Source organism: Leptosomus discolor, chromosome 13, assembly GCF_034619465.1.
Source record: "Leptosomus discolor isolate bLepDis1 chromosome 13, bLepDis1.hap2, whole genome shotgun sequence".
Taxonomy (NCBI): Eukaryota; Metazoa; Chordata; class Aves; order Leptosomiformes; family Leptosomidae; genus Leptosomus; species Leptosomus discolor.
The window spans coordinates 16,067,026-16,079,312 of record NC_141403.1 but is presented as its reverse complement, the minus strand read 5'-3'; the positions used below and the strand labels follow the sequence as shown (position 1 = coordinate 16,079,312).

The following is a 12,287-nucleotide window of genomic DNA, read 5'->3' as shown; positions in this document are numbered from 1 at the left end:
ACAGAGCAAAGATAAGGTAATGTATTCACTGTCCTCCGCTCAGCCCTTAATCAGTTTTTCTATACTGATATTTACTTTTGGTATCTCTAGAGTCCTATGGTGATGTGTTCCATAATTATCTGGTTTGTGTGAAAGTATTTACTTTTCTATTTAAAAAAAAAAAAATATCTGTATACCCTCTGGTTCTGGTTCTTACATTATTCAGAAATAGTAATTCTTTCTTATTTTCTTGCTTTTCTCCATGGTTTTCTTTCTATATACTTTTATCATATTCCCAGTTCAACTGCCTCTTTTTTTAAACTGGGGACTCCTTATCTATATAAGGACTATCACTCTTCTGGTAGGATCTGTTCCTTTGATCTTCCCATCACCTCTCTGTATATGTTCTCTAGTTTGAGAAAATCTTTTTTGGATAGGCATGTGACAGAACTGCCTGCAGTGTTCAAAAGGTGGGATCTCCGTGGATTTATACAGTTGCTTAATGACATTTTCCACTTTGTTCTCTGTTTCTTACCTAATCGTTTCGGACTTTTTGCCTTTTGGACTATACATAGTACTGAACTTTTGTCTTCAGAGAATCAGTGGCTACCAGATTTCTTTCTTCTGTTGTTTATGAAGTCATTTAGACCCAAAATTGTGTGTATATAGTTAGGATTATTTTTTCCTATATGCATAACTTTACATTGCTCAACACTGAATTTTATCTTAAGTGAATACCCAGTCACTCTGCCTCATGAGATAAATGTGTAACTTTTTAACCCTCATTTTTACTACCGATTAAAATTTGCGTGTTGTCCAAAAACATTGTGGACAACAATGTTGTTCACCCCTTTTCTCGATCAGTGTGTATATGGTGAATAGTACAAATTACAACATGCACTTTACCCCCTTTTACCCACTAGTAATACATCTCTGTTGTAAAAAATGACCATTTAGTCCTACCCTTTGTATCGTATCTTTTTAACTAGCTATTATTTAATGAAAGGATCTTTCTGATTATAGTTTAGATTCTTTCAGGGGTTTGGTGAGCAAACTGTTAAAAGCTGTTGTAACTACAAGTGCACCACACCAGTGGATTGCATTAAAGCCCCCAATCTTTTCTTTATCAGAACCATTTATGTGATCTGTCCACAAATAGAGAAGTAGAATTTGAAACAATATGTACATAAGAAGAAGCTATTTTATCTAGTTACAGTAAGTGCAATAGTTCATTGAATTAATTAAAGGAAAGAATTCAGCTCAATTCCTTTAGTTTCCTTCAGCTTCAATTCCATCAAATATGATGGATAGTGGCTTAGCCACTTCATCCACCAGTTCCCTCTGGACCCACAGGATGTATCTCATCAGGTCCCATGGACTTGTGCACCTTCAGGTTCCTTAGGTGGTCTTGAACCTGATCTTCTCCTACAGTGGGTGGTTCTTCATTCTGCGAGCCCCTGCCTTTGCCTTCTGCGACTTGGGCGGTGGGGCCGGAGCACTTGCCGGTGAAGACTGGGGTTAAAAAGTCACTGAGTACCTCCATATCCCAGGTAACCAGATCTCCTTCCAGAGAGGGCCCACATTATCCCTAGTCTTCCTTTTGTCACCGACGTACCTATAGAAGTTTTTCTTGTTGCCCTTGATGTCCGTGGCCAGATTTAATTCTATCAGGGCCTTGGCTTTCCTAACCTGATCCCTGGCTGCCTGAGCAGTTTCTCTGTATTCCTCCTTGGGTGCCTGTCCTTGCTTCTACTCACTGAAGGCTTCCTTTTTGTGTCTGAGTTTATCCAGGAGCAACTTGTTCATGGAAAATTAACCAAAGAGCCTGATAATGTAGCAGCAGCTTAACAGTTATTGGTGTTGGTTTGTTGGAGGGTTTGAGGGAGAAATCACGGAGAAGGAGGATTTTGAGAAGGGTATTGAGTCAGGCTTGCAGGAGTTTTACAAGGTGATCCTTTCAACTAGAAGGGACTGTACAGGAGAAGATGCAGCATTTAAGAGTTTCGCAGTGACAGATAAAATGGGGACAGATTGTGATGAAGCCTTTAGCTTATTATTTTCCTCAGCTGATTTTATTAGTATCTGTAAAAGAACAGAGTAAAGGATACCCAAAATCCCACATATTTCTGGGGGGGAGTCTCTATGTTTGCTCTGCATTTTACCATATTTTTACCATTATACACTTCTTGCAGTTGTTCGTGCCTTAAAATACCAACAGTTCCGAGCTAGCCTTGAGATTGTTCTGAATATCAGGCTCCTCTTTTCTGAGACTGGTATACTATATTCTCTTTTCTCATATAGTGATGGTAACACTATTTGTGTGATAAACTGATGATTTTTACTGTCCCTACGTGAAGAATTACATCCTAGGTAATCATCATTAGAGATTCCTTCTGGTTTATTTTTTCCTTTGGTTGTAGATCTCTCTTCCTTCAAGGAGGAAACATCAGAGAGTAGCTATGAAGTGTCTTTTCTGTGAGTGAAGATGATCGGATATTTTATTCTTTTTTTTCTCCAAAAATTTACTTGAAATCTAAAAGCATGAGTGGTGATGGTGATGTGAAGTTAATTCTTCTATATCTAGAGTCTCCCAGGGATCGAGAGATCCAAGAATGGATGAGTTGCAGAAACTGTAGCACTGCAACACTTTCGGCAATATCTGAAAACTGCAGATGTAAAAAATGTTATATTCAGCTAAAGTTTGCTTGCAGTGGGTGTTTTTCTTCACAGTGCAAAATTCTGGCTGGTATCGCTGTCTTCCTGTAACAGTTGTTTCAGTGTTGAACTTTTCCCACCAGACCTATTTCCAGAATTAGATTCAGATTGAGAAGTACTGTACAGTTGTTACTGTCATAAAAACAATCTGCTATAGCTTGATTATGGGACCAAAATCAAAAATGAAGGAAATGAGAAAATGTTAGTGTAATTTCTTTAAGAAAATTAGCTGACTTTTTATAAAATTTGAGCTTCATGCTGTTGGTGTAATAAGCAAGAACTCTGGCTTTCCTTGGGAAGGATACAATTTTTACTGTAAAACAAAGGACATTTCCTGTAGCAGCAGATGCTTGAGATGTGCACCCTACAGAGCATGTATTTTTTTGTAATCCCACGGAGCGGCTGGTGTCATACATTTGACCACATTGGGTATTTTCAGGTACGGATCAGTATCACTATGTGTTGCCCAGGGCAATTCTCCCAGTAACTTTTCTTTAAAAAACTGTTAAGGAAGAGTTGTTGCATGTTCACCAGTACATTGTTCACATGCGAGAGTTCTTGGAGAAAGTGCTGAGCTTGTGAGACTGACAGCGTTTAACGGTTTTGTGAATAGTGTTAGTACTCACAGGTCCACTGATGAGCAAGGGAAGGCCACTATATACTTCAGTTTCCTGACTTTAGTGAGTATGCGGTGTCTAGATAGCTAATTGGATTGACAGCTGGTTAAAGAGAAGTTGCTGATTCCAGCCTGATGAGAGGGAGGTCTCGTGAAGAAAAGCTGCTTCTGCATGCCTTCTTAAAGCATTGCTGTAGGGCTGAATTGTCCTGAAGTACTTTCCTATGGGCTGCACAGCTGTAAAACAAAATAAGTACAATACGTGCCTTACAGGTGAAGTTCCAGTGACCACACTGTGAATGCTGTCATCACTGTTCAGGTTTTGGTTTCACAACCCAGCTAAGCTGGGAATTGCCCAGTGGTTGGCAGGTGGTGGAAGCAGCTGTATGTACTTTCAGCTCAAGGCTAAAGAGGATCAGAAGAGGAACCATTCATGACTTAGTGTGTTGCCATCTGAGCTAAGGGTGGAAAGAGGAAAAAATATATCCATTTCATGTTATCACTTTGATAAGCCTGTCCTTATAAAGAACTTCCATTAAGTTGTTCATGCGTTAGGAAATATAGCTCAGATTCTACTTTAACTAATATATTATTCATTCATTACAATTAGCATTGATAGAGGGGGGAGATGCAAAGATATAAGAGTTTTGTTATACTTATGGTACTTGAATGAAATTTTACTGTCTCTGATACAGAAGAATTCAGACTAGATTATCTAATGGTCCCTTCTGTGTTTATGCGAAGTAATAAAGAATAAGTTTTGTTATCAAGTCTACAAAGTAAATTAGTGTTGATCATAAAGGGACTTGTTAAGTTCCTCCGTTTAATCTCCTTAAATTAAAATTAAATAAAAATTTAGAATTAAAACCTTTGTTTATGAGATATTCCAAATTACAAAATCAGGAGTTAAACTTCATCTGTAGGAAAGATGTGGCTTGTTACTGTTTATCTTACACTCTTTCTTAGCTGGACTGTAATATCATTCGTGAATTTTGAAATACATAATAATGAGAATTTATGGATGAGGTTTTGTTGCACATCTAAATGCTTAGTGTAGTACAGAGTCCCACAAGTGGCTGACATCCAACGGACCGTAAGCGCTCTCCTTCTCAGCATCAGTCGCCATCTAGAGTGTGTTCATGGTGGCTCAAGCCGGGATGAGCAAAGAGCTACACACTGCTCGTTACTGCAGGTACTGTAGCAGGTTTTGAAGGCAGAATACTTCTGTTGCTTTCAGTCATGGGGACATGCCCTCATGAGTGGAGTGGCAATCCAGCAGTTTATTGAGGGCCAAATGTGATCTTTAATACTTTTGTGTGCAGTGACCCAATACCATGCCTGCCACTCCTTCCATTAGCAGCAAGACTGTAGTTTCAAGGCCCTTCGAGCTTTAGTCATGGACTAAGCTACTGGTACGATGTCAGCTTCTGCCAAAACAGCTTGTTATCTAGGCATAAGATGGGAGACACTCAGTAAAGAGATGGGGAACATGGGGAAACTCTGAGGCAATACTGACCAGCATAGTGAGAACTAATGTCAGTACTTTGCAAACTGTGTCTGCAGGCAGTGATTTGAAGTAGAATAGTGAGCTATTGGTAGGGAGGTTTAGAGAAAGCTCCTCCCATACAACATGAGGGGAGACAGACATGCTTGTTTGAAATTGTAGTGGAGGCTGGTATAAAATTTTTGTCTGTGATGTGAATAATTTTTTCATACTGAAGGAGTTAACAAAGAGAAAGGCTTTGAGAGTTGGGACAAGTTGGTTATACTTGATGCAGTAGGCTTCTAGGAGGGGAAGGAAACATTGATGAGATAATAAACTCATATAAATTCTGGTTGAAGATATCTAAAAGATCTTTCTGGCTGATAGCTATGAGCTGGCTCATTATGTTTTCCACAGAGGAAAAATCATTGAACAAACAGATATGAGAAAATCAAAATATGTGGAGCAGTTATTTCTGTGTAAAACGCATGCCTTGAAGATGCTATACAGAAGGATCTGGAAAATTTAAATGAAGTCTGTAGGCAAGGACTTCGAGAAGACCTTGGTCTAAGACAGAGTTGCAGGCCAGGGAAACAAGCTAAATGGGCATGAGATCCACTATCATCAGGATCACAGACATCTCAGAGTTTGAAAGAAAAATCAAGAGCTTTGGGCATGTTATTTTGTGATGGTAGCTAAACATAACTATGGGGGAGACATGGTGAGATTTTAGTTCAGAGAGAAACAAGAGATCTGGAAGACAGAGGTATATGTGTCCGAAGCAGTTCTATAGCTTAATGAATCACTATTATAGATCAGAATCAAGTTTTTGTCTCTGACAGACCACCCCTGCTGAGAAGAAACTAACTCTTGTAACTAATGCTCTTGAAATCAAGAGTGACAGAAAATAATCTGTAGAAATGCAGGTCAATTTAAAAGTCACTTGCTTGTGCAAAGTGTGTTAAGAGATCAGACATGTACTATATGATGTAAAGCAGTAAGTTCTATTATGTGGTGTCAGTGAAATAGCTACAGACAGTTCTATGCATGTAAAGTGAAAGTTGTTGCTGATTTTTCAGTTCCAGTGAAATCTTCTCTCCTGTCATTTTTATTTATGTATTTAAACAGATGTAGCCTCTGGTACAGTAGCTCATACCACCTTTGTATCTGAGCAGACCCCTTTAATTCAGTGGTGGTACCCAAGGATTAAGGTGCTGTTGACCTTAAGTCAGGGCATTGGCAACTGTCCCTTGATTATCAGATGCCATTGAAAGACGTAAGTGTGAAATCAATTTAATTTTCCAGAAATGGAGGAATAATTGTAAAGATGTTACTTAGTAGTGTGGTTACAAACTACAGTACTGATCTAAACAACATGAACACTATGTCTGCTCACTGAGTGTTGTTTTTTTTTCTTCTTTTTTCTCAACATTCATTTCTTAAGAAAATTGGCTAAAAAGCGGAAAGAGACATTGAGTAGTACACGGCAGGAAATGACAGTGATGGTGAATTCAATGGATAAAAGCTACACTGAGCAAGGCACCAACTGTGACGAAGCTTTCTCTTTCATGGACACGCACAATCTAAATGGGAGATGTAAGTCCTTTTTCTTTTCTTTTCTTTTCTTTTCTTTTCTTTTCTTTTCTTTTCTTTTCTTTTCTTTTCTGTTCTGTTCTGTTCTTTTTCTTTTATTTTGGAAGGTAGAAGAAAGGTACAAATGGTTTTTAAAATATTCCTCATTACTCAGTCATGGAAAATCCATGGGACTCAGAGTTTCCCACTGTGCAGCACATTACAGTGTGTATTCGAATGAGCAAGACAGTCAGACATCAAGAATAGGCTTCTTTAAAAATAATAAGGATAATTGAGCTTTTTTCTGCCCATCCTTTTCTTCTGAAGAAGAGCAAAGACATTACTGAAACAGCTGTAGTTTTACCTTTCTCCAATCTCTTATTATCTTAAAAATTTTCTGTCCCTTAAGCTGTCCCAAGTCCTTCAAATGCTTCCCCTGCTTGTTTCTTTTTTGTGAGCTAAATTTATTTTTGAATGTTTTAACTTAATAATGGTGATCTGATAGTCTTATTATTTCCAGTTCTAGATGATGCTCTTTCTGTTGCTTGTGCAAAGGAAGAACTCAGTGGAATTATCTATTGTGCAGGTTCATAAGAGATTCTTTAATATCACAAGTCTTCTTGGCTCTACCCTGAAAAATAAACAAAATTTAGGATATAAAATTTCCTGTATTTTAGTCAAGTACTCACTCCTGTCTGGGGGTTAGCACTAAGCAAAGACCAGGAAGTTTATTATAATAGTTAAAAAGAATGAAAAAATAATTACTATGTTCAAAAAACTTTCTTGTATTTTTTGTAGTTCTTAAGGAACCTCTTTTTTTCTTGTGTACCAGTGGTTTTGAACATCTTCAGAATTTGTCAGAAATTGAGTTTTGTTTCAAGTATGCAAGGCCCATCTCACTCTTTAATAATACGCTTATGAACTTATCTTTGACGAGCTCAAATTGTACAAACACTTTGTGAAGTTTATACAGTGAGACTTCTCTCAGCAGCATTAGGCTTAGAATTTGCAATATTAATTTGCATTTGAGTTACTTTTGAAATTGCTTTGAAATAGATCTTGCAAAATCTGACTTGCCTTTCTGGTGAGGATGTACCATTGCAGTTAATGAGATTGCTTACTTCTATGAAGAGATCAAGAGGTTTGACTTCATCTTCATGATGTAGTTTTCCAGTGGTGGTCCTGAATGGTCACAACAACCAAAGAAGCTGTATTGACTTCCTGGGACTAAGTCCTCTTTATGTAAAGCACCTTAAACCAATTTGAAATTATTGGCATAGCAAGTATTTTGTACCACTTGAGGGCTAGAAACTCTAATTAGACTTTCTGTAAGAATTGTGGTCACCAGAAGAAGCAGCCTGACAGTCTTTAGGAATAATTTTTGTACTCAAGGGATTTACAGCATTCCTACTCCCTATGAAAGTTTATTATCCAGGTGGCATTCTGTATCTAGCCGGTTTTATCAGCTGCAGCAGCCCTGACCTCAAATAATCTCTGCATCCATACCCAAAAGGAATACCACTCTGTTCTTTCCATCCAGGGATTCATGAGACATAATCAAAGGAAAATAGTCTCAGATATATTCATTTACGGGATAAGTGATAACTGACAGTGTTATTTAAGCCAGTTTTCAGATAGCTCCATCTTAACAAGGGCTGGCAACTGTATGCCCAGAAGATCAATCAAAAAAAAAGATGGGTGAAAGCCACAGGAGTAATCTCACTCCTCATCCAACACGTTGTGTTTTCCTCAATTCTACTTCTGTTTCACAAATTCCTGTTAGTCTGTTTATAGCTATCCAGAATGTGCTTACAGTCACTGATATGAATGAATATGAGCTGTGTAGACAAGCAACTAAGGTTGAATTTGCTATGAGCTTTGCTTAAAAGCCTTTAATAAAACTGTTTGGCTGAACAACCTGTAAAATGCTGTGGTTAACTCCCACCTGTTGAATGTATCTGTGCTTACAACAGTAATTCCCAAGATCTTTGTATACCAGGGAACTAACTGAACTCAGTTTGTTGCATTGGGCTTTCCCACGGGTTTTGCAAATGGTTAAATGATCAAGTACCAGTGAGAGCATTGGTCTATGTGTCACTCCCTGAAAACCATTGTTAAACAAAGAGTAATATTCGGGGCATGATAGTATCTGTGTACAGATTATCCACCTGTCTGAAAAAATCAAAACAAAGGAGTGGAAAAAATGAGCTATAGTAGAATATTTGCATACAGTATTTACAGTATTATTAAGTAAACTTACTAATGATCAAAGCTTCTGTCAAAAACACCTGTTGTCATTGTGATGTCTTTATTCAAGCATCAGTATTCAGTCTAATCTTGTGATTTAAGAAGTATATTTGTCAACACCAACCAAAATGCTTTCTCTGATGAAATTTCTTTTTAGAGAGTTGAACAAATTCAGTGAGCTATGTTATTCACTAGACACACGTGGTTTTCCTTAGGTCCTGACTCCGCATCAACAAGCACAACAGGACGGACTGTAAACCAAGTCAATCACATACACTGTGTCACTTAGCTTAAATAGCCGCGTATCACTTCGCTGTCTCTAACCAGCTTTGTTTCTCTTTGCAGCTGTATCTTCACCATCTTCATTCACAATGAAAACTAACACATTGAGCACAACAGTGCCTAATTCTTATTACCCAGGTAACCAATTTTTTTTCTTGGTTTCCACGCTATATAGACCTTTTCATAATAAAAGCATATATAATTATGTTATTATGCTTCTTGCCGTAGAAATTTAATACATAAATAAGCAACATACTGGTTGCTTACAGTAGCTTTCTGAAAGAAAACTCGGGAACATTTATCAATCATTTACTGTTCTCTCTCTTTTTACCTTTTCTGCATTGACCTGCTTATGATGTATGACAGATCCATTTGTGCCAACTGCAATTTTAGGTGAGAACATTTCCCTTTATCAAAGTTTATTGCTGAAATAATTTAGAAGTCACAGCTCTCAGGGTACAGACAATAGTATGCAAAAAGATGGAGTTTTACATTAAAGGGAGAGGCTGTAGGTTTGGCTACACTGAGAAAGCTAAGGACAGTTACCAGGCTTGATGACTACTGTCATAGTGCAAGTCAGGTGAGAAAAGAGAGAAATAATTTTAACAAGTGGATTTGCAAGGAAATATTTATGCATGTATTTGGAGTGACACAAAAGAATTTGATTATCACAGCAAATGAAATAGTTTCCCTCATTTTTTTTCTGCTTTATCTCAGAACTGAAGATGTCACTTCTTAAAAATAACATTTTTTCCTGATTAGACTATTCATGATGCAGAAGAACAGACAAAATGTAGTTTTGGCCATCCACCAGCTATCATTTCTTCTCACAATAACACACAGTTTCTGACATGCTTGTCAAAGTGAAGTTCCAGAGGAGGGATGGTATTTTGAACAGCAAAATGGTAACTTAGGGTACATAGTTTATTATGCATCAGGTGTCACAGGAACGAAATAAACCAGTGGAACTGTAGATTAAGAACATACAGTTAAATTGTAAAGCATTTCTACTGGGAATTTAGGAAAACCCACTATTGCCCAATGTCAAAAAGAGAGAGGTTTCTGCACAGTCATAAAACAATAAGCATGAGGCGCTTTTGCATTTTCAGTGCTTAAGTAATTCTAACCGCTTTGTGGCTTGTATTCATTTACACTTCCTTCCCATACTAACTTTAAACTAAACGGGGAGATTTTCTTTTAAATAAGTCAAATAATAACAGTGCACTGTACCAGGAATTCAAACGCCAGTGTTAAACCTATCTATTTACTCTTTTTACAGTGATTGATATTTTTACAGCAAATATTTTTCTTTCTCCTTCTTTTTCTTCAAATTGCTGTAAAAAAAATATAAGACCCCTTAATTGATTCCTGCCCTTAAACTGTAAGTTAAACAGGCTTAAATAAAAGTAGAGTGAAGCATGTAAGAAGTAGAAATTTAGGAAGGTGATCTTGAAAATTTGTTAGTGAAAGAATATTTAGCGCAGAGCATTTCAGTGTGTTAACTTAGAGAAGGAACTTGTGTGTTTTTCTACATTATGTAAATCTGGAAGAAGGTAATGGTAGTGACTGTAACAATGTAATAATCTGCATGCAAATGAAATTTGCAGTGCCTTTTAACTGCCTGAGACGTTAGATTTTTTTTGTGTGCTTTAGCATTCATTCAATGCTTCATCCAGTTCTTTCTGACCTTGTGGGTGGGCAAGGAGAAAAGTACTATTATCAGGAGAAAAACTTTGAGATTTTCTATCTGGATTATTAAGTTTTAGTTAATGGTTTCTCTGATTTTTTTTTTGTGGTCCTTTACTATATAATAATGATAGTAAAATTATTTATTAGATTTTTCCCCCCAAGAAATAATCTCTAAGCAAGTAATTCAGATAGCAGACAAACACAGACTTGGAAAAAAAATTCTTTGCTTTTACTATGTCTGTAAAATCTTGAAGTACTTATATATGTATTTTATGGTCTACTACAGTAACCTGTGCTTACTCATCTCAGAAAATCTTCATTATTTCACTGTGGAAAATAAGTATTTTTGTAACCTTACATGTCAAAAGTTTAGTACCCTTTTATGAGTGGTGTTGCATTCAGACTAGGTCTGTCGCCCAAAATGTGTTTATGACTGTCTGTATAGGAATAGTTCTTTATCTGAGGTAAATCAAATTGGCTGTGCTTGAGTTGGTAGAGGAATATAGCTGTTAACAAACTATGTGGGGCTTTAATTGCAACTAATACCTGCTCTTGCTGTCTTCCAGTGTCCAAAGAAGTTGTGTTAGACTGCAAGTTCAAGCCTGTAGTTAGAACTAAATGAACTTTTCAGTGAGACCTCCTGGGAAGGGTACAGGTCTGGTGAATGGTTGAGTTTAGTTTTCAAAATCTGCTAGAAAGGCCACAACACGCTTACCATTTCCAAATTTATGTACAGCAAGGTCTTTGGACTATACGTGTAAATTAGGAACTTCTTAGCTAATTGAAAAAGACTGGTAATTATTGAACTCTTTAAATGACACAAAAGGCATCAGTCTGGCTTCTCAGTTTAGATATGAGGAAATTTTCCTGCATTTGAGGGAAAACTTTGATGCCTAAGATTTAAAAAAACACTTTACATAACAGTGACTAAATTTATAGTTGCCGAACATGACTATAGTTCATGTTTGTCTAGTATCAACAATGTACATGTTTCTGAACTCGGAGAAAGAAAAGAATTTTAGCCCAGAAAAGATACTGGGCTGGGTTTCCAGATACATTCCATGCCTTGAGTTTATGTAACTAGTAAATAAATACGTTATTTAATAAGTGTTGTACAGCTCTATGGGAATGAGTAAGTATGGAGTACAACAACTGCAGCTGTAGAAGTATTTAAGCTGGATGAACTTCGCATTGCGTATGAATGCTGCATCTGGAGGAGCTCACCCTTTGAAAAACAGTGGGCTGTTATGCCTGAGAGACTCATGCTACAGTGCTCAAAGGCAAAGCAAAAAAATATAGTATATGTCACTCCTAATGTACCATATTAACCAAGGATTGAAATAGCTTTATTTAAAGCAACTTAAAAGATCACTCCCAAAGAAAGAAAAATAGTATTAATGGAGCTGTAAGAGATAAAGAAACGGAGAGAGGGGAATTAGTTTAAAACAAAGGGGCTCACAGGAAAGAGATTCATGAGGATTAAACTGCCACTTTCATAGCAGAACAAAGACACTGCTGTCTGATAACTTTGCCTTCGTCTTAGTTACTAACAGTCTGTATTACAAGGAATTCTGTAGTTTGCAAAAAAAAACAAACCCCAAGTTTTCTAACCTGTTTCTAAAATTGAAATAAGCCACCCAAAAAATCATACTCAACTTCCTACACTTCTTTTGTCTGTGTCTTAGCCACCTTGTAGTTTTCAGG

General features: G+C 37.1%; 1 protein-coding gene across 1 annotated transcript in view; it reads left to right on the top strand.

Moving 5' to 3' along the window:
- Nucleotides 1-12,287, top strand: part of PTPRM (protein tyrosine phosphatase receptor type M) — a 475,520-nt gene that overhangs the window by 370,996 nt on the left and 92,237 nt on the right. Inside the window, exons 17-19 of the mRNA XM_086472548.1 lie at nt 6,238-6,389; nt 8,958-9,032; nt 9,261-9,287. Coding sequence (XP_086328674.1) covers nt 6,238-6,389; nt 8,958-9,032; nt 9,261-9,287 — 254 coding nt within the window. The remainder of the gene's footprint in view (nt 1-6,237; nt 6,390-8,957; nt 9,033-9,260; nt 9,288-12,287) is intronic.